General features: G+C 45.9%; 1 protein-coding gene across 4 annotated transcripts in view; it reads right to left on the reverse strand.

Moving 5' to 3' along the window:
- Positions 1–18,774, reverse strand: part of PTPRE (protein tyrosine phosphatase receptor type E) — a 125,514-nt gene that overhangs the window by 79,229 nt on the left and 27,511 nt on the right. For all 4 annotated transcript variants that reach the window (XM_045022543.1, XM_045022542.1, XM_045022540.1 and 1 more), the window contains exon 2: positions 15,892–15,998. In XM_045022543.1, coding sequence (XP_044878478.1) covers positions 15,892–15,994 — 103 coding nt within the window. In that variant the 5' untranslated portion in view covers positions 15,995–15,998. The remainder of the gene's footprint in view (positions 1–15,891; positions 15,999–18,774) is intronic.

The raw sequence follows: 18,774 nt of genomic DNA on the forward strand, positions 1-18,774 counted from the left end.
GAGCCACTAGCAAAAGTGACCAAACTGAGGGCTGCCGTGAACCTCTGAGGCGAGCAAATGTGCCAATAAGCACGGGACCCACCAAGGCAGAGGAGGAACCTTGTCACATTTCCTGTAAACAAAAATATATAAGATGAGATCAATTAGATAGTATAATGTTGGCTGCTAACTGAGCTTGATAATTAAGTTAAAAGCTAATTCAAAAGTGAAGTTGAAAGCTAGTTCAAGCCAATTTCCTGTGTGTTGTAAAAAGCACTACAGATGCTTCCCTTCTGCTTGAATCCACTGTGTGACCACAATGAATGATTCAATAGGATGGACTCCTCCATGCATTAGCTCTGTTTTAGTGTGCTTATGTTTAAAAATGTATGATAGCTCAATAAAAATAGATCTTCAGCCCATATTCTGAGAATCACCTTGAGTGTAATGGAGACAGGCAAGCATGGTCAATGTGTACCTATGCTGCACACTGGAGCTCATTTACTTCATTCTCACACAGCAAGCTCTTCTCCTTGTTTAAAAGCCATACAGCTACTCTATCTACCTGAGGTATGAGTGAACTTGTGAAGTAAGAATTGTGACTATTGTGTGGAAAAAATGTATGCCAATGGTGCAATCCGCAATGGCCCGAAATAACCTCTCTCAACCTACATTTGGCGGGGCAGGGGAATCAACAGTGTCATGGAAGTAACTTGTTTCTGCTTTTTTGCAGTGACTGACAGTAATGAGCAACACGCACACATATACATGAAACAAGTAGTCAAGCAGACTGAAAAATACTAAAATGAAAGGAAAAAACAGAGAAGGGACATAGAAGAAGGAACAAGGAAAGAAACTGCAGCGAATTAAGATATCAAAACCCACTGAAGGATAACACAACAATATATGAAGTCTGTAGTAACTGAGGAAGAATGAAGAAACAAAAGAGACTTGTTCTGTGTTTGTAAAATGTCTAACAAAATGGGGTGCTGGTCTGTGGCTGGGCTCCTTGGCGCTGCTGCAATACAACTAAATAATATATTTGTTAAAAAACCTGGGTTTTAAAGAAGTATAAGTCTGAAAGTGTGTTTCAGCAAGGAGTCCAAGACTCTCCTGCACTGTCTTGATAAATATTCAAGAACTTGTCTCAGCACCTCCTTTAATGATGCTGAATTTCTGACTGTGCCTCATTTTATTACATGAAAAGAGCAGGGTAGTAACTCAATGTAACTCAATCCATAGATGATGCCTAGATTGGTGTATTAGCACTGGAGAGAACTGTTGGATAATTGTTGACTGCTTTAATATGAAAGACTGACCAGTGAAAAGGGCTTTGAAACCTATTCCATAGTGCATTTACATTACTTCCAACCTTCTATTTCTGTAGTAAGTGTCTACAGTACTGCACTTCAGAGGCGCAGCTGTAGCTGTGCTGCTGTAGAGTTTCTAGTGTAGACATACTCTTAAGGCCTGGTCCACACTAGGACTTTAATTCGAATTTAGCAGCGTTAATTCGAATTAACCGTGCACCCATCCACACCAGGAAGCCATTTAATTCGACCTAGAGGGCTCTTTAGTTCGAATTCGGTACTCCACCCCGACGAGGGGAGTAGCGCTAAATTCGACATGGCTATGTCGAATTAGGCTAGGTGTGGATGCAAATCGAACTTACTAGCTCCGGGAGCTATCCCACACTGCACCACTCTGTTGACGCTCTGGACAGCAGTCCGAGCTTGGATGCTCTGACCAGCCATACAGGAAAAGTCCCGGGAAAATTTGAATTCCTTTTCCTGTCTGGACAGTTAGAATCTCATTTTGTGGTTGGACATCGGGGCGAGCTCAGCAGCACCGGCAGCGATGCAGAGCTCTCCAGCAGAGGAGTTCATGTAATCTCTGAATAGAAAGAGGGACCCAGCATAGACTGACCGGGAACTCTTGGATCTGATCAGTGTGTGGGGCGAGGAGTCTGTGCTTTCGGAGCTGCGCTCCAAAAAACGGAATGCAAAGACCTACGAGAAGGTCTCCAAAGCCATGAGAGACAGAGGATACAGGCGGGATGCAACGCAGCGCCGCATGAAAATCAAGGACCCCAGACAAGGCTACCAAAAAATCAAAGCGGCAAACGGACGCTACGGAGCCTGCCACCACTGCCCCACCAGTGACCATGGACTCTGACGATGGGACAGTGTCGACGGCCAGTTCCTCGGCGATGTTCGCGGACGGGGAAGATGAGGAAGGGTTTGTGGAGGACGAGGCAGGCGACAGCGCTTACAACGCTGCTTTCCCCGACAGCCAGGATCTCTTCATCACCGTCACGGAGATCCCCTACCAACCGTCCCCGGCCATTAACCCGGATCCTGAATCAGGGGAAGGAGCAGTCGGTAAGTGCTTTAACCATGTAAACTTTTATTCTTAATATAACAGGAATCTGAAGTATGTGAAAAGGAGGTCTCTCTATATATGGGGATAGAACAGAAATCCTCCTGGGAGATCTCCACGAAGCTCTCCTGGAGGTAATCGAAAAGCCTCCGCAGGAGGTTCCTGGGGAGAGCTGCCTTATTGGGTGCTCCGTGGTAGCACACTTTTCCGCGCGAGGCTTTCATGAGGTACTCAGGGAGCATTGCCTCCCCGAGCACGGCTGCACAGGGCCCTGGTTTGTGCTGGCTTTCACGCAGCATGCGCTCTCTATCTCCTTCAGTGACCGTCCTCAGGGTGATCTCGCTCGGAGACTCCTGCATCTAATTAGGGGAATTACTGTAATGTTACACCCGGTCCAAAGTATTTTTAAAAAATCCCCGGACAGACGGCATAGCAGAGACTCAGCACGCTGCTGCGTGACGAGCGTAACGGAAACCCAAAGAATCAAATGGACGCTCATGGAGGGAGGGGGGACTGAGGACGCAAGGTATCCCACAGTTCCTGCTGTCTCCGAAAAGGATTTGCATTCTTGGCTGAGCTCCAAATGCTTCTAGGGTCAAAAACGGTGTCCGCGGTGGGTCAGGGCATAACTCGGCAATTTACGCAGCCCCCCACCCACCCCCAGAAGTGAAAGGGAAAACAATCCTCTCGACTCTTTTACATGTCACCCTATCTTTAATGAATGCTGCAGATAGACGCAATGGTGCAGCACTCAACACCAACATCCTTGCTCCCCCCACGCTATGGATGGCTGATGGTACAATAAGACTGATATCCATTGTCATCATCAGCCTATTGGCACATGGGGCAGTGCAAAAGGACTGGTAACCATGCAGACTACCATCCGTTAGGTCGATCAAGGGCGCCTGGCCCTAATTTTTCCTGGTAGATGGTACAGTATGGCTGATAACCATCGTCATCATAGCAACAGGGGGCTGAGCTTCATCAGCCCCCACCCTTCATGTGTCAAGAAAAGATTCAATTGCCCCTGGACTAGCAGCAGGATGCTGGGCTCCTCTCCTCCACACTCCTTAATGTCCTATCTGGACTATCATAGCAACTGGAGGCTGCCTTCCACTCATTTCTCACTAACAAGTCACTGTGTCTTATTCCTGCATTCTTTATTACTTCATCACACAAGTGGGGGGACAATGCTATAGTAGCCCAGGAAGGCTGGGGAAGAATGGAATGAACAGGTGGGGTTGTTGCAGGAGCACCCCCTGTGAATAGCATACAGCTCATAATCTATGCAGGATCTGACACAGAGCAGCTGTGCTCTCTGGTTCTCTGATACAGTGGTTCTCTAGTACACTTGCCCATATTCTAGGCAGGACTGATTCTATTTTTAGATACCAAAAAGGAGGGATTGACTCAGGGAGTCATTCCCAATTTTGGCTTTTGCGCCCCTGGCTAAGAGCAGCCAGGGGCACTTATGACAGCAGCAAATGGTGCAGTGCAAAAGGACTGGTAACTATGCCCATCTTATTACCAATTTATGGTATGGTAGATGGTACAGTATGGCTGGTAACCATCTCTGCTGTCATGCAAAAGCAAAAGCATGCTGCTATGTAGCGCTGCTGGACCGCCTCTGTCAGCGGCATCTAGTACACATACGGTGACAGGCACAAAAGGCAAAACAGGCTCCATGGTTTCCACGCTGTGGCGTCTGCCAGGGCAATCCAGGGAAAACGGGCTTGAAATGATTGTCTGCTGTCCCTTTCCCGGAGGAAGGGATGACTGACGACATTTACCCAGAACCACCCGCGAAAATGGTTTTTGCCCCATCAGACACTGGGATCTCAACCCAGAATTCACAGAGACAGACTAGACTGTGTTCATTGTTCTCAAAAATTTATCTTTGCAAGGAATTCACTCCCTTTTTCCCATCACACAGCTTCGACTGTCTCCAGACCTGCCACAGCATCCCCCTCACAGAGGCTGGCAAAGATTAGGCGGCGAAAGAAAAAGACAGGGGACGAGATGTTCGCTGAACTTATGGGGTGCTCCCGAGACGAGGCGGACCAGCAGAGCCAGTGGAGGGAGACCCTCTCTCTGTACCAGCGCTCACACAGCGAACGGGAGGAGAGGTGGCGTGAGGAAGACAAGCAGGCGACTCAAATGCTGCTTGGACTAATGAGGGAGCAAACGGACATGCTCCTGCGCCTTGTGCATGTTCTGCAGGACCTCAGGCAGGAGGACAGAGCCCCCCTGCAGTGTATCTGCAACCGCCCTCCCCCGCCACAAAGTCCCATACCCCCCTCACCCAAAATAACCAGAAGGAGGGGCGCCAGAGGCCATGTAAACTGTCACTGCACCCCAGCAGAGTGCTCAAGTACCCAAAAGCTCTCATACCCTAAATTTTGAGAAGTCCTTTCCTTCCCGCCTCACCCAAGCCCCCATCCCAGTTTCATCCCCTAACTGTCTAGTTGATGATAAAAAATACTTTTCTGTTAATTACTGTTTCCGTCATGTTCTTTTAGAGGAGACTGTGTTTGAAGGGGGGGAACGGGGTTGGTAATTGGACAGGACAATCACCTTTACCAGGGTACAGACATGGGGGCAGGATCAGCAGCAGGTCACACACACACTGCTGTCAGTACGCACCCTGGTCGGTATGGGAGGTGGTTTGCAGGTTCTGTGTGGGTGGGGGGGTACGTGACTTTGTAGCGGGGGAGGGAGGTTACAGATCTCATGCAACGGTCCCTGTCCTGGAGCACAGAGCCACGCAGCAGAGGAATCTGTATCCGTCCTCCCCTGCCAAAAGGCCACATAGCCCCCGCACACAGAGTCCCAAAAAGAAGGGATGGCAGGCTCCGTTGAAACATCCAGTCCGGCACTGCAGACCGCTCTGGGAGCAGGAGCCTGTCATTCCTCGAGTTTACAGGCGGTCTTTACATCACTGCACACCCTACCCAGCACAGTCCGTGTCCCGGTTTCAACCCTGTAATGCAAAGTCATCAATAAAGAAACCTTTGTAAAGTTACAGTGGAACATGTATTTTATTTTTAAACGTGTGTTGGGGAAGCGGGGTGGGCGGGGTATGTAACTGCAGATGCTAGTCAACAGTCACTGGGTAAAGAAACAGGGGCAGGTTCAGCTTCTCTGTAAAGAAACTGAACAGTCACAGGTCACGCTGCTCACTGCTCGCTGGTACTTGAAGAGTTCCTTGTCGCTGTGCAAGGCGCCTGCACAGAGCTTCACGAGCCAGGGCATTAGCGGGTAGGCTGGGTCCCCGACGATCACTATAGGCATCTGCACATCCCCAAGACTTATTTTGTGGTCCGGGAAGAAACTACCTTCCTGCAGGCGTCTAAACAGACCACAGTTCCTGAAAACACGCACGTCATGAACTTTGCCTGGCCACCCGACGTTGATGTTGGTAAAACGTCCCCCATGGTCCACCAGTGCTCGCAGCACCATTGAAATGTAGCCCTATTTCTCAGCAGCTAACTGTGGAAGAGGTGGACGATAAGGTGCGAGGAGTTGACAATGGCCATAACTGCAGCGGGATCCGTGCTCAAAGTGCTGTGGCGCCCGTGCTGTCACTGAGCAGAAAAGTGCACGAACAGATTGCCCGCAGGCGCTTTCAGGGAGGGAGGGAGGGCGTGATTGACGGTTCAATGATGACAGTTACCCAAAACCACCCTCGACACATTTTTCCCCCCAGCATGCATTGGGGGGAAATCCCAGAATTCCAATGGGCAGCGGGGAGTGCGGGAACTGTGGGATAGCTTCCCACAGTGCACCGCTTCCAAAGTCGACACTGGCCCCGTTACTGTGGACTCACACAGTCGAACTAGTGTATTTAGTGTGGATACACAACTTCGACTTCATAAGGTCGATTCCACAAATTCGAATTAAGTTGATTCGAAATAGTCTTGTAGTGTAGACATACCCTAAGACTGAAGAGCATTTCAATTATCATGGGTTACTGAGTTATTATTTCAATACTATAAACTATAAATATTGTATTTATTTGTTGAATTGTATTTGTTAGCATAAGTTTTAATCTACTGTGAAGGTGCCCAGAGCAATAGACAGACACTTATTAAATGTAATTCCAAATCAGTAAAATAAATAAAATATTAATTAGGTTAGTTTTGGCTTATTGGCATATTACTACATTTTTTGGGATGCTTTGTCTTCAGCAAATGAGAATGCTGACAGAACAGAATACCTATATTTTGTAAAATAGAGTACACACTTTAATATGGTTCTCTCTCTGACCAAGGACAAGAATGGCATTAGTCTTGTTGAGCAGTGGTTAATATAAATGTTATATGTCTGCCTGTTTAACAAGTAGTCAGTAAACATTTTTTTTTAATTACATCTCTGGAATACCGACATACAGCAAAACTAGCACACACTTTTCATGGTGACTTTTGCATCCTTCATAAAATTTGAAAACATGCAGAAGGACAGTGGGATTAAATGGAATTGTTACTATCCTTCAGCTCCTTCTGTATGAATAATCTCTTCAAATGAAGAATATTTGGCACTGGAACAAGTAATCTTTATTTTTGGATTTAAAATGACTTATTGCACAGTTCAACGGCTATTGAAAGCCTGAGATAAGTGCATAATCCTATTAACTTGGGCTCTTTATACAGGAAAGCATTTTTGCCATATATGCATTTTTGTCTATCAGTCAATGTTCATTTTTTTTCTATACATATGTACTTAATATATATTTAAATAATGAGGACTTTGGTACTTCTTAAAAATCCAATTTAGTTTCTACTACACATCTTGCTTGTATCATTTAAATTAAGATTTAATTAAAACACTGAATATGTGTTTTCTTTTATCCACATTTACTCAAAATTGGATTGAATTTAAGTGTGAAACTTTGAAGATGAACAGCGTCTCTTTGTACAAACTGACTTTTCCAATTTTATTAATATGTTTAAGAAGTGATACAAGTGTGTCAAGCCACTTCTCTTTCCCATTTTCCTTATTTAATTACTAGACTGTATTTCAGAAAGGCCGTTTGATTTCGCAGGTCTATGTTTGGATGCCCTAAAGCAAAAAGACCTGGTCCTAGAGCCCACATTTCCCCTATGATGGGGTGTGCCACTGGAGGGCAGGAATTAGCACAGGCAGGCATCTATCTTTTTTCTTCTGGAATCCACCTGGCTTTCATTTAAAACAAAAGGCTAGTCACTAGTTGTTAAGATTGTGGAAAAACCACTCAAAAATGTGATACAAGCAAAACCAATCGAATGATGTCTACCTGAGTTTTCAGACAGCCTGAAGGAACAGCGCTGAAACGTGAACTGCTGTATCCATTTCAGTGGGTACTAACATAGATACCAATAATAGTACTTTAAATGCCAACCTTGGTAACTTTTCACTCCTCATCAAAAGAGGTAAGATAGGAGAGGACAAATATCCTGAAGATCTATGCCAGTATTCCTTAGAACTGGTAAAGATTATAATCATCAGAGGAAGACTGATGTGGGGCTGGGACATGACAACCTCCCCTTCCTCTGCACATGCAGTGGGAACCCCAGGCAGGGCATGCCTGACTCTCAGCCTTTTCCTCTTCACCGACCTGGAACCCTAGGCATTCTTGATACTTGATTCTTAGCTTCCTCTGTGGGGGCTCTCTACTCTCATAGGAGAGTTGGACACCACAGCAGGACTGGCCTCTCTGGGGCTGAAAATGATTGCTATACACATGAATGTACACTAGACTGGAGTAGGGAATTGGAATGAAATCCTGGCCTCACTGAAATGAATGTATCAGAGGGGTAGCTGTGTTAGTCTGGATCTGTAAAAGCAGCAGAGTGTCCAGTGGCACCTTATAGACTAACAGACATTTTGGAGCATGAGCTTTCGTGGGTGAATACCCACTTCGTCATCATGCATCCGACAAAGTGGGTATTCACCCACGAAAGCTCATGCTCCAAAATGTCTGTTAGTCTATAAGGTGCCACAGGACACTCTGCTGCTTTTACTGAAATGAATGAGAGTTTTGCCACTGACTTCTATGAGGCTACGATTTCATCACAGGATTTTATATGTTCTGTAATGAGTCATGCGTACTTATAGAACTACATTAATAATAAATAACAGTAATTTGACAGGTCTTAATTAGTTTTGAAGACAGATCACTGGCAATAAATTAAAAGATAATGTAACATTTGAAAGGTGTAATGTAACTGAACAGATATCATTAAGCCAATGTGCTCTTTTGGTTTATACACCATGTTTTTAAGAAATAAAAGATTACTATTTTTATTTGTACAGTAACTCCTCACTTACCATTGTAGTTAGGTTCCTGAAAAAAGCAACTTTAAGTGAAACAATGTTAAGCTAATCCAATTTCCCCATAAAAATGAATGTAAATGGGGGAGGGTTAGGTTCCAGGGAAATTTTTTTTTTTTGCCATACAGTACAATACAGTACTATAGTTGGGAGATGCCCCCGCCTTACCCCACATAGGCACAGCCCATTGGCACTGCAGACAATGAGGCAGGCAAGGAGACTGAAGGTGCTGTAGGCTCGGAGAAGCACGTTGCGCAGCAGCAGTGGCAGCTTCCCCTACTCTGCAAGCACCAGGGGTGGGGGGCTCAACCCTTGTGCCATGTCCTCACTCCTCTCCCCTCCCTCCTGCCTGTGGCAATCAGGTGGCTTGCAACAATCAGGGGGCAGGAGGGAGGGGGAGGAGTGAGGACTCGGCGCACAGGCTCCCCCCTCCCTCCCCTGCCTCCTGCCCGTGGCAATCAGCTGGCTTGCGGCATTCGGGAGGCAGGGGGAGCCTGCGTGCCGAGTCCTTGCTCCTCCCCCCTCCCTCCTGAACGCCGCAAGCCAGCTGATTGCTGCGGGTGGGAGGAGGGGGAAGGCGCTGATCCGTGGGGTCAGCCGGCAGCTGGGGAGAGGCATAGGAGAGCTGATGGGGGGCTGCCAGCTGTGGACAAAGCAGGCAGCCAAAAGATGTCATAGTGAAGCATTGCACAACTTTAAATGGAGCATGTTCTGTAACTGAACAGGGATGTAAGATCAAAACAATGTTAAGCGAGAGGATGTTAAGTGGGTAGTTACTGTATTAGGGGCCCAATCAGATCTCAAGTATCCCACTGTGCTAGGATTGTAAACACTCATAATGAGAACACAGTCCCTGCTGCCAAGAGTTTCCAATCTAGCTACCTGATGAGAGACAGCAGATAGATGCGACAAACTGACGTGGGGAGCACATGGTAACAGAGAGTCTATTATGATTTACTTATTTAAGCAATGGTAACAGAATACAGACTGCCTGACAGACGTAACAGAATTAGTAACTAATGCTGGGGCAATATATATCGTTACAGTTGCACAAAAGGTCATTAGGTGCTTATAACTTTTTAATTCATTTACTTTTCTGGCTCAAATTTGTCATGCTTGTCCTCAGCCAAGGAATTTTTTTTTTTAAGTTGAGACAAAATTGTTCAATGTTATGAAGAGATACTGAAAAAAATGTTTCTTATTGCAGTAAAACTCACAGCTTTCCACATTTAACCTTGCTTCAACATTTTCTGAGTTTTTGAATGTTCCACTCTGCAAATGTAATTATTAATATAGTTTCTATATATGGAATGCAAATTGGTTACAATTTAATTAATTGCAGGTCAGGAAAGCAGAAAGCAAGCCAGAGTGCACCAGTGAAACTAGTCTCTTGTCTTGAAGTCCTTTTGAAATTACATCACCTAAGTACTTTCAATATCATTTCTGTATAGTTGTAGTACCAGCAGAAGCAGAATAGGAACTGAAAATAAACACTGGCGTGAGAGAATTTTTTTAAAAACCACCTTCCCTTATTTTCTCATCAAAAGATTCAAGATTTAGAGAGATTTCAACCTAATTTCATTTACAGCTTTGTTGCAATTACAAAATTACATCTAAGGTGAACTGGTTGTGAAACAAAGCTATGAGTTCGTCTCACAGTGTGTTAGATTGTCACATTGTGAACCAATAACACAAGCTGAGATGCAACATCCTCATGTAATTCATTGTAATGTTGCAAAACCTCACATTTAAATAATGGAGAAGAAGAATCTCTAGTGTTCTGCAAACTGCTGGTGGAACACATGAAAGAAAACTGGGACAGATGCCAACATCAGAAGCTGGAGCAGGACTGATCACACATACTTAATCCTATAGTGAATCTATCTAAGCATGTTTAAGCAAATGGAAAAGGAAAAAATGTGTTCCTCTTTCAATCTAATCTTTGCTGCCTGGCATAACTGCAGCTTTTTGGTCTGTAAGATGATGTGCTGGTAGTGGAATAAATTTTTCTCCCCAAAAGGTCCACAATGTGCCAGGAAGGCCGTTGATGATGCTTGTGCCCTAGTTGATGCTTTCAGCCTCTTTATTTTTGGGAGTTGAGCTGGTGTGCCCCTGCTTGTCTTTTTTCATTGGCCGCAGAGACAACCAGCAAGCCCAGAGGTGGGTGGGTATGAGTCTTTGGCCGGGACAAAGTACTTCTTTTCAGCCCTTTGGGAGGTGGGAGGGATGGAAGATGGGGTTTGCCAGAGGGCCTTGGCAATTTTGAGGACCCGGTCATGCACTGGTAGTGCAACACGGGCTGGGTAGAGGCTGAGAGGACGCTGAACAAGGTGTCTGCCTGCTTGGCCGATTCCTCTACCTCTAGGCCCAAGTTCTTGGCCATTTGTCGAAGCAGGCCCTGTTGTTCTTTAAAGTCATGAGGCGGGCTGGCCCTCAAGGGTCCTGCGATGTTAGATGTTAGATGGGGTGGGATCTGAGTTACTACAGAGAATTCTTTCCTGGGTGTTTGGCTGATGAGTCTTGCCCACATGCTCAGGGTTTAGCTGCTCGCCATATTTGAGGTCGGGAAGGAATTTTCCTCCCGGGCAGATTGACAGAGGCCCTGGGGGTTTTTTGCCTTCCTCTGTAGCGTGGGGCACGGGTTACTTGCTGGAGGATTCTCGGCACCTTGAAGTCTTTAAACCATGATTTGAGGACTTCAATAGCTCAGACATAGGTTAGGGGTTTATTACAGGCTAGTCTGTGGCCTGCATTGTGCAGGAGGTCAGACTAGACTATCATAATGGTCCCTTCTGACCTTAAAGTCTATGACTCTATGACCGCCTCATCCAGGGATGAAGACGACGACTGTACCACCAAGAGAGGCCCCAGGGCATCGTCCCCTGTGAGGGAGGGAGGGAAGGAGGGAGGAAGGGTTTGGGGGTGGGTGCAGTCTCCTCTACCCTGACCTCCGAGCATGACTCATGCACCATGCCCGGTGCCATCGGTGCTGCCACCTGTTGCTCCAAAGCAGCGGCAGATGAGAAGTGCGAAGGGAGCATCATCATGACCAGCATGCCCCATGCACTCCAATAAAGCCCCTGCATTGGCCACTGGCCATGCTGCCAAGGCAGCACCATCAATGTCGATGCAGCCTCAGGAGTCCAATCGCGCTGGTGGAGTCTGGGCGAGGGGCTGAACTGCCCTTCCGAGATGGAGGCATCCCCTTCCGGTGACCATGGTGGGGCCATTGACGCTTGCATCTGCCTGCTGACTGTTGCCACCGGAGACCAGTTCCTGGAGTGAGAGGACTGGTGCTGGTATCGAGGGATCAGGCCCGGGGGAGGGAGAGAGGGGGACCACAGTTGTGACAGGGAGCACTCCCACAGTGCAGGCGACTGAGATCTGTGCCAAGAGGATGACAGGTGGGAGGGCGAATGGTGCTAGCAATATAGAGACCGACGCCTCCCCTTAAGTGATCTGTGTCAAGATGGCCGAGACCACAATCATGGTGCCAGAGATCGAGGGCAAGCCCCAGAGGATCTGGGCTGCAATTCTGGAGATCTGCTGCATGGAGGAGAGCACTGCCTTGTCTCGGAGGAACTCCACTTCCCTCTGAGGGATCTTAGTGGCTGGCTTGCCCTCGTGGGAAGCCTTTGCCGTTGCGGGTGGTGTGGGCAGAGGTCTCTGCTCTCTTGGCGCTGCGGGAGCTTGGGAAGGAGTCAATGCTGCCATGAGTTTGGGTCTTCTACCGCTCCCGGGAGTCAGTGGTGAATTCTTTAAGGGGCTAAGGGCCCCGGCCAAGGAGGCACGTCCATGTGGCTCCACAGTGGCGAGGCAGCCTGAACTGGGTCCTTTGCCTGATGTCTCATGGCCCTACTTGCTCAGTACCAGGGAGCTGTGCTTCTTTATTTTCTTTTTGGGCGATGGGGAGTGGTGCCGGGCAGAATCCAGTGCTGGGGGTGCGCTGCGCACCAAGGCCGAGGTGCTAGGCGAGTCTTGGTGGCACAGATCGGAAGCTGGACGAAGGGAAGCCTCCCTGAGGAGAGCCCGCAAACAAATATCCCATTCTTCCTGAGTCCTGAATTCAAAATTTTTACAAATACACTTGTCCTTCACATGTGACTACCCCAAGCACTTGAGGCAGCTGCTGAGGGGGTCATTAACAGACATAGGCCTGTTACAGTCCACACAGATCTTAAAGCCGGGAGACCAGGGCATGCCCGGCCTGAGCGAAGTCCCCTCTGGGACTCTAGCGTTTAACTACTAACTACACTTAACAACTACTTAATGCTAACTATGATAAACAAACTATTTACAAGACCCTAAGGCTCGAAGTCAGAAGAGATGAAGCCACTAGCCCTTGCTATTCAACAGGGGTGAAAGTACAGCGGTACGGGCCGGTACGGCATACTGGTACAAAGCACCCGCCAGTACCGGCCCATACCACTGACTTTAAAGCGCAGCTGCGGCAGCGCTTTAAGGACCCTGCTTAAAGTGCTGCCGCAGGAGTGCTTTAACATCGCTGCCCCTTTTGCGCCCCCCATCGGCGGCCCTGCCAGGTCCCTACTGGCAGGGCCGCCGACAGAGGGGAGCAAAAGGGGCAGCGACGACCTGGCAGGGCCGCCGATGGAGGGGGCGCAAAAGGGGCAGCGACATTAAAGCAAAAGAAGTAGCTGCACCGGGGCTGCGATTTAAAAGAGCCCGGGGCTCTGGCTGCTGCAGTAGCGGCAGCCGGAGCCCCGGGCCCTTTAAATCACCGCTGGAGCCGCAGGCAGCGCGGACCAAGCAGCGCAAATGAGCTGGCTGGGGGACGCTGACCCCAGCCCTGCTCCTTCTGCCCGAGGTCCCGCCCCGTCTGGGGGGTCCAGAGCTGGCCCCGTACCGGTAAGAGCTCCATTTAACTGTCACCCCTGCTATGCAAAGAAAGGCACTCTGACTAACCAACATGGGCGGTAAGAAGGGACTGAGAGGACGTAGGGCCTAATATACCGACACATGAGTGCGACACTCCAGGGGGTGCCACAGCTGGCCCTACAGACCACGTGCCAAAGGTTGCCGATCCCTGTTATAGAATAATTCTGAAAATATCATGGATAGACAGCGTACCCAATGAAAAATACTAGAGATGGCTGTAACTCAGCAAACATTAGTTAGAGATCTTTTGAAAAGAAAGATTCAATTTGCAGGGCACATTTTACGAAGTTCAGCAAGGGATGCATGTTTATAGGCACTGGAAGGAAAAGTTGATGGCAGAAGAACATGAAGCAGAAAAAGATGATCTTGGATGGATGATGTGGTATCCTGGGTCGAGCAAAAGGAGATTAGCAGAGGACTATATAGAATGGGCTACCATAGTTGTAAACCTCCAGTAATGGGGATTCCACATAAGAAGTAGTAATATATAATAAGCTATCTTGTTTTAAGACTGTCTAAAAATACAGCAGAGTAGACATTTTAAATAAATAACTTGTGATCTTCTTAAATGGTGTGTACACAAAAACATCTTCACTCACTCATCACTTCCTTTTTTTTTAAATCAAAACGGATGAAGATCTATAAACCCCACCACCTCCAAATCTCAGCTGACACTTTGTTAATATAAGCAACCTTGTGTTGCTAATGCTGTCACCCTTGTCCTCTCTCCATTATGTTCAACATCCATCTGTTGCATCTTCTTGCTATTTAGTACTCTGGGATTCAACAGAGTACTCTGAAATTTTAGGAATTAATATTTCTGAAAACATCAAAACAAACCGTTGTCAGCTACATAAACTAAAATGGATAAAGGAATCTTTAAAATATTTAGGAATAAGTATTGTAGACATTGCTTCTCAAACTTTTTTTTTTTTTTTTAAACTGGCGACCCCTTTCACACAGCATACCCCTGGAGTGCTACCCCCTTGTTAATATCACTTTTCATAGCAGACTTACTAGCACAGACTTCACAGCAGACTTAGCTAGCTGGAAGGCATGTACTCACAACCCCATGTAATAACCTTTCCATCCTCTGAAGGGTCGCGACCCCCAGTTTAAGAACCCCTGTATGTAGAGAAACAAAAACTTTTAAAGACAAATTATCTTCCACTGTGGAATAAAATAATAAAAGGCATAGAAAAATGGAATACATATGAAATTTCTTGGCTAGGTAGGGTAGCCTTGATAAAGATGAATTTCCTACCATAAGTACTATTTTTTTTTCAGTGCATCTCTGTTGGTAACCCTGACATTACATTAACAACATGGCAGGATGCATATTAAAATACATATGGAAACATACAAGACAAAGGGTGAGTTCTCCAGTTTTGTAAAAGCCTGTTAAGTGGGATGGAGTAGCTTTTCCCTAATTCGGCTTATTATTAATTATTATTATTATTGTTATGCATCACAATTAAAATATGTGATCAATCGGGTTAACAAAGAATAGGCTTGGAAGAATTCAATTTTTTTTTATAATTTCAACAGATATCAACGTTTATTTTAAAGTACATTTTAATTTTTATGCATTTAAATTTTCAGAGTTGTGCAAAATTATGAAGGGGTGACAGACAATGGGAGTGTCAGACAATAATTACTGAATGACAGTAGACATTGAGATTCAAAAGTTAAAGCTTTAACTGCTAAAACACAAATTGTCAAAATCACATGTCCAAATATACTTATTTTAGAAGGAAATTATTTAAGAGATTCATCTCATGACAAAATGCCAGCTTCTTAGAGCTCCCCAACCTGCTTACTTAATGCTCCAGTAAAGGATCTACATTTTAAACAGAATGACAAAATTAAGTTATTTTTTATTGTTAGCAGTATGACTTTGATTGCACATTATTGGAAAAATGTGACTTCTCTTCCTATGGAATTGTGGTATAGTAAAATATGGACTGTCCTTGTAATGGAAAAACTTTCATACCAAGTACATAATATACAAGAGAAGCTCCAGAAACAGGATAGCTATTTAGTTTTTGGTCACCCTATTTAGTGTACACAGAGGAGCATGCCAACAAGCCAAAATATTTATCTCGGTTCTTTGAATATTAACCTGATCCTGAATAAGTAATCAGTAATGTACAATATACTATGTTGATATTTTATTGTAACTTTGTCTTAATAAAAAGTTACCAAACAAACAAACAAAAGTATGGGTGAGAGTGCATCAGTGGAGTTAAAGGGAACAGAGAAATATTCAGGATTTTGTGAGTATGAATCTTACCCGTTACTGACCCAAAGAATTAAATGCTTCCTTACTTGTTGTTGTGTTATTTGATGGTGTGGTTCCATTGTGCGCTGAAGCTTCAACAAGTAGAAAACTAATACAAACAATCAAGAATGAATTGGACTGTTCCATCATGGATCTGTAAAGCAAAGAAAATATAGAAAAAAATTTAAAGGCAAATTATTAATTTTTTCCTCTTAAAACAGGGTAAAAAAATCATTCATAATCTACAAAAGATTTAAAATATATTTTATTCTCTCCTGCGTTCTTATTGTTTAATCTTAATCTACGATGGAAGAGAAAAAAGAAGCAAGCACATGTATTAATTAGAAATTCTTTAAAAATAATTCAACAAAAGATTTATTAGCTAGCATTCAAGACCCTCGCTACCACAGAATCAGATGTGAAAAGCAACTGGAAAGTAATAAAAAACACATTTTGAGAACTGTAGTGGAGCGGTCACCCCACTTCGGTTAGGAAAGCTTAAAAGTAGCCAAGGGAGGCTGTTTGGGTAGTCAGCCACAGATGTGGTTGCACCCAATTAGGGCACAGCTGGCCCTGATAAAAGGACAGGCTGAGGGAGTGAGAGAAGACTCTTGCTCCAGCGGAGGAGCAGAGCGGACCAGTCTGCCTGGGAGAGCAAGCAGGGTACCTGAGGCAGAGCAGGGCTGGGGAAAGGCAGGCAGAGCTGAGGAGCTCTGGCCTGGCAAGTCCCCAGCCTGAGGCCTTGCTAAAGGCCAGGGGAGGTACTAGGGCTGCAGGGAGGCAGCTGGGGCTGGAAAGGCAGCAGGTCCAAACCCCCTTGCCGATGATGAGTGGCCACTTCAGACTGCAGTCTGCCCCTGAGAGAAGGGGCAGCACCCCAAGGTAAGAGTGCCCACTGTGGTACAAGAACCTGTAAGCAAAGGATAGCAAAGATCTTCAGGATCTCAGCAGAGAAAAGCATAACAAGAACCAATGGCTGGCAGCTGAAGCTAGACTAACTAAAATAAGAAATAAAACACTCATTTTTAACAGTAGGGATGATTAACCCCTAGAACAAACTACGATGGAAACTGGTGGATTCTCCATCTCGTGATGGCTTCTAAACACTACTGGACATCTTTCTGGGTAGATATGCTTTAGTCAAAGAGCGATTGGACTCAATACATGGGTAACAGGCAAAAATTTAATAGTATATGTTATACAAGAGGTCAAACTACATGATCTAATGCAGTGGTTTTCAAACTTTTTTTCTGGTGACCCAGTTGAAGAAACTTGTTGATGCCCGCGACCCAACAGAGCTGGGGATGAGGGATTTGGGTGTGGGAGGGGGCTCAGGGCTAGGGTACGGGGGTAAGGGCTGTGAGTTAGATCCGGGAATTTAAGGGTTCAGGCTGTGGGAGGGAGCTCTGGGCTGGGGAAGGGGATGGGGCTGGAGGAGGGGGGTCAGGGCTGTGGGGTGCAGGCTCTGGGGTGGGGTCAAGGATGAGGAGTTTGAGGTAGAGCAGGGGGCTCCAGGGTTGGGGCATGGGCTTACTTCCGGCACTTCCTGGTCAGTGGCGCAGCTGCGGTGCAGAGGCAGGTCCGGCTCCTAGGCGGAGGCACGCAAGCAGCGCCATGTGGCTCTTGCCCACAGGCACCATCCGCCCAGCCAGTGCTCGGGGCAGGGGCAACATGCGGAGCCACGTGGCCCTCCTGCCTAGGAGCCGGACCTGCTGCTGCCCGCTTCCGGGGTGCAGCACACCCGGTAGAGACAGGTAGGGACTACTAGTTTTTACTGGCTGGCCACCAGGGTCCCTGGGTGCTGAGCAAGGTGACCCAGTGCCTTGCATTCTGCGACCCAGTACTCGGTTGTGACCCAAAGTTTGAAAACCACTGATCTAATGGTCCCTTCCGGCACTGATTCACAGAGTATAAACAACTGACCAAGCGTTACAATACCCCTACATTTTGTACTGGTCAGCTAAGCAAAGTGGTCAGTAAGTCAATGGATCTGTCTTCCCAAAGCCAATCTATCTGTCTAAGGATTTCCCCAGTGTGGCAGAATCCTAGAGCAGTGCAGTGGGTACACCTCCTAACCCTTTATGTAAAGAGCATAGCCAGGAGTAAGGCAATGTGCCTGAGGCATCTCTGGTGCAGTGATTCACAGCTGCCAAATAGCCCTTTAGAGTTGTGGGTTGCTGGTACAACTCTGAGCAACCCAAAACAACCACCTTGGAACAGGTGGCTTCAGCTTCAAGTAACATCTTCTACAGGATGCAAACTTACACATATACTTTTACCCATAGTTATTTAAAATGGAGGCATTATCAAAGTGAAATGTTTTCTTGTCATTGTGAAGCCACAGGACTTGAAAAGAGTAAGAAGAACTACACTTGTACTGTTCAATTTACTGGTTATCTGCAAAACTGGTTGACATGTCTGTAAAAGTAATAGCCCCATTTGCTGAGACTTATGATATTAAGGTTCAAAATATTTTCCTTTTGAAGATGGACAGTTGTAAAATAACAGCTGAAATCTAGCAGCTTTAAAATAATTTAATTGAAGGCTTTCAAATAAAGAGAAGTTCAGATTTACTGGCTTCAGAAAAAAAAATGTTTCCCAGTCAACTGGTGCATAAGAGATGGATAGGGATTAATGCTCCACTATCAGTTATGAAAACTTCCTGTCTCTCTGAAGATGAGAGACAAAGTCAGGAAAGAAACTTACTGGCGGAAGGGTATAAGTGCATAGCTCAGAGTCGAGGGCTGTGACCCATAAATATTACATCAGCTGTGAGTGCTATCTGGACTTGGGAAAAAGCTTCAACCAAAACGTTGTTAGAGTTAGGTAGAAGTTTTCTTTACAGTTCCCTCTTCATTGATCATCTCAATAATTACAGGATAAAATGAAACTCTAGAATTATTCAATCATCAATCTTTCTTAAAATACAT

This window comes from Mauremys mutica, chromosome 7 (genome assembly GCF_020497125.1).
Source record: "Mauremys mutica isolate MM-2020 ecotype Southern chromosome 7, ASM2049712v1, whole genome shotgun sequence".
Taxonomy (NCBI): Eukaryota; Metazoa; Chordata; order Testudines; family Geoemydidae; genus Mauremys; species Mauremys mutica.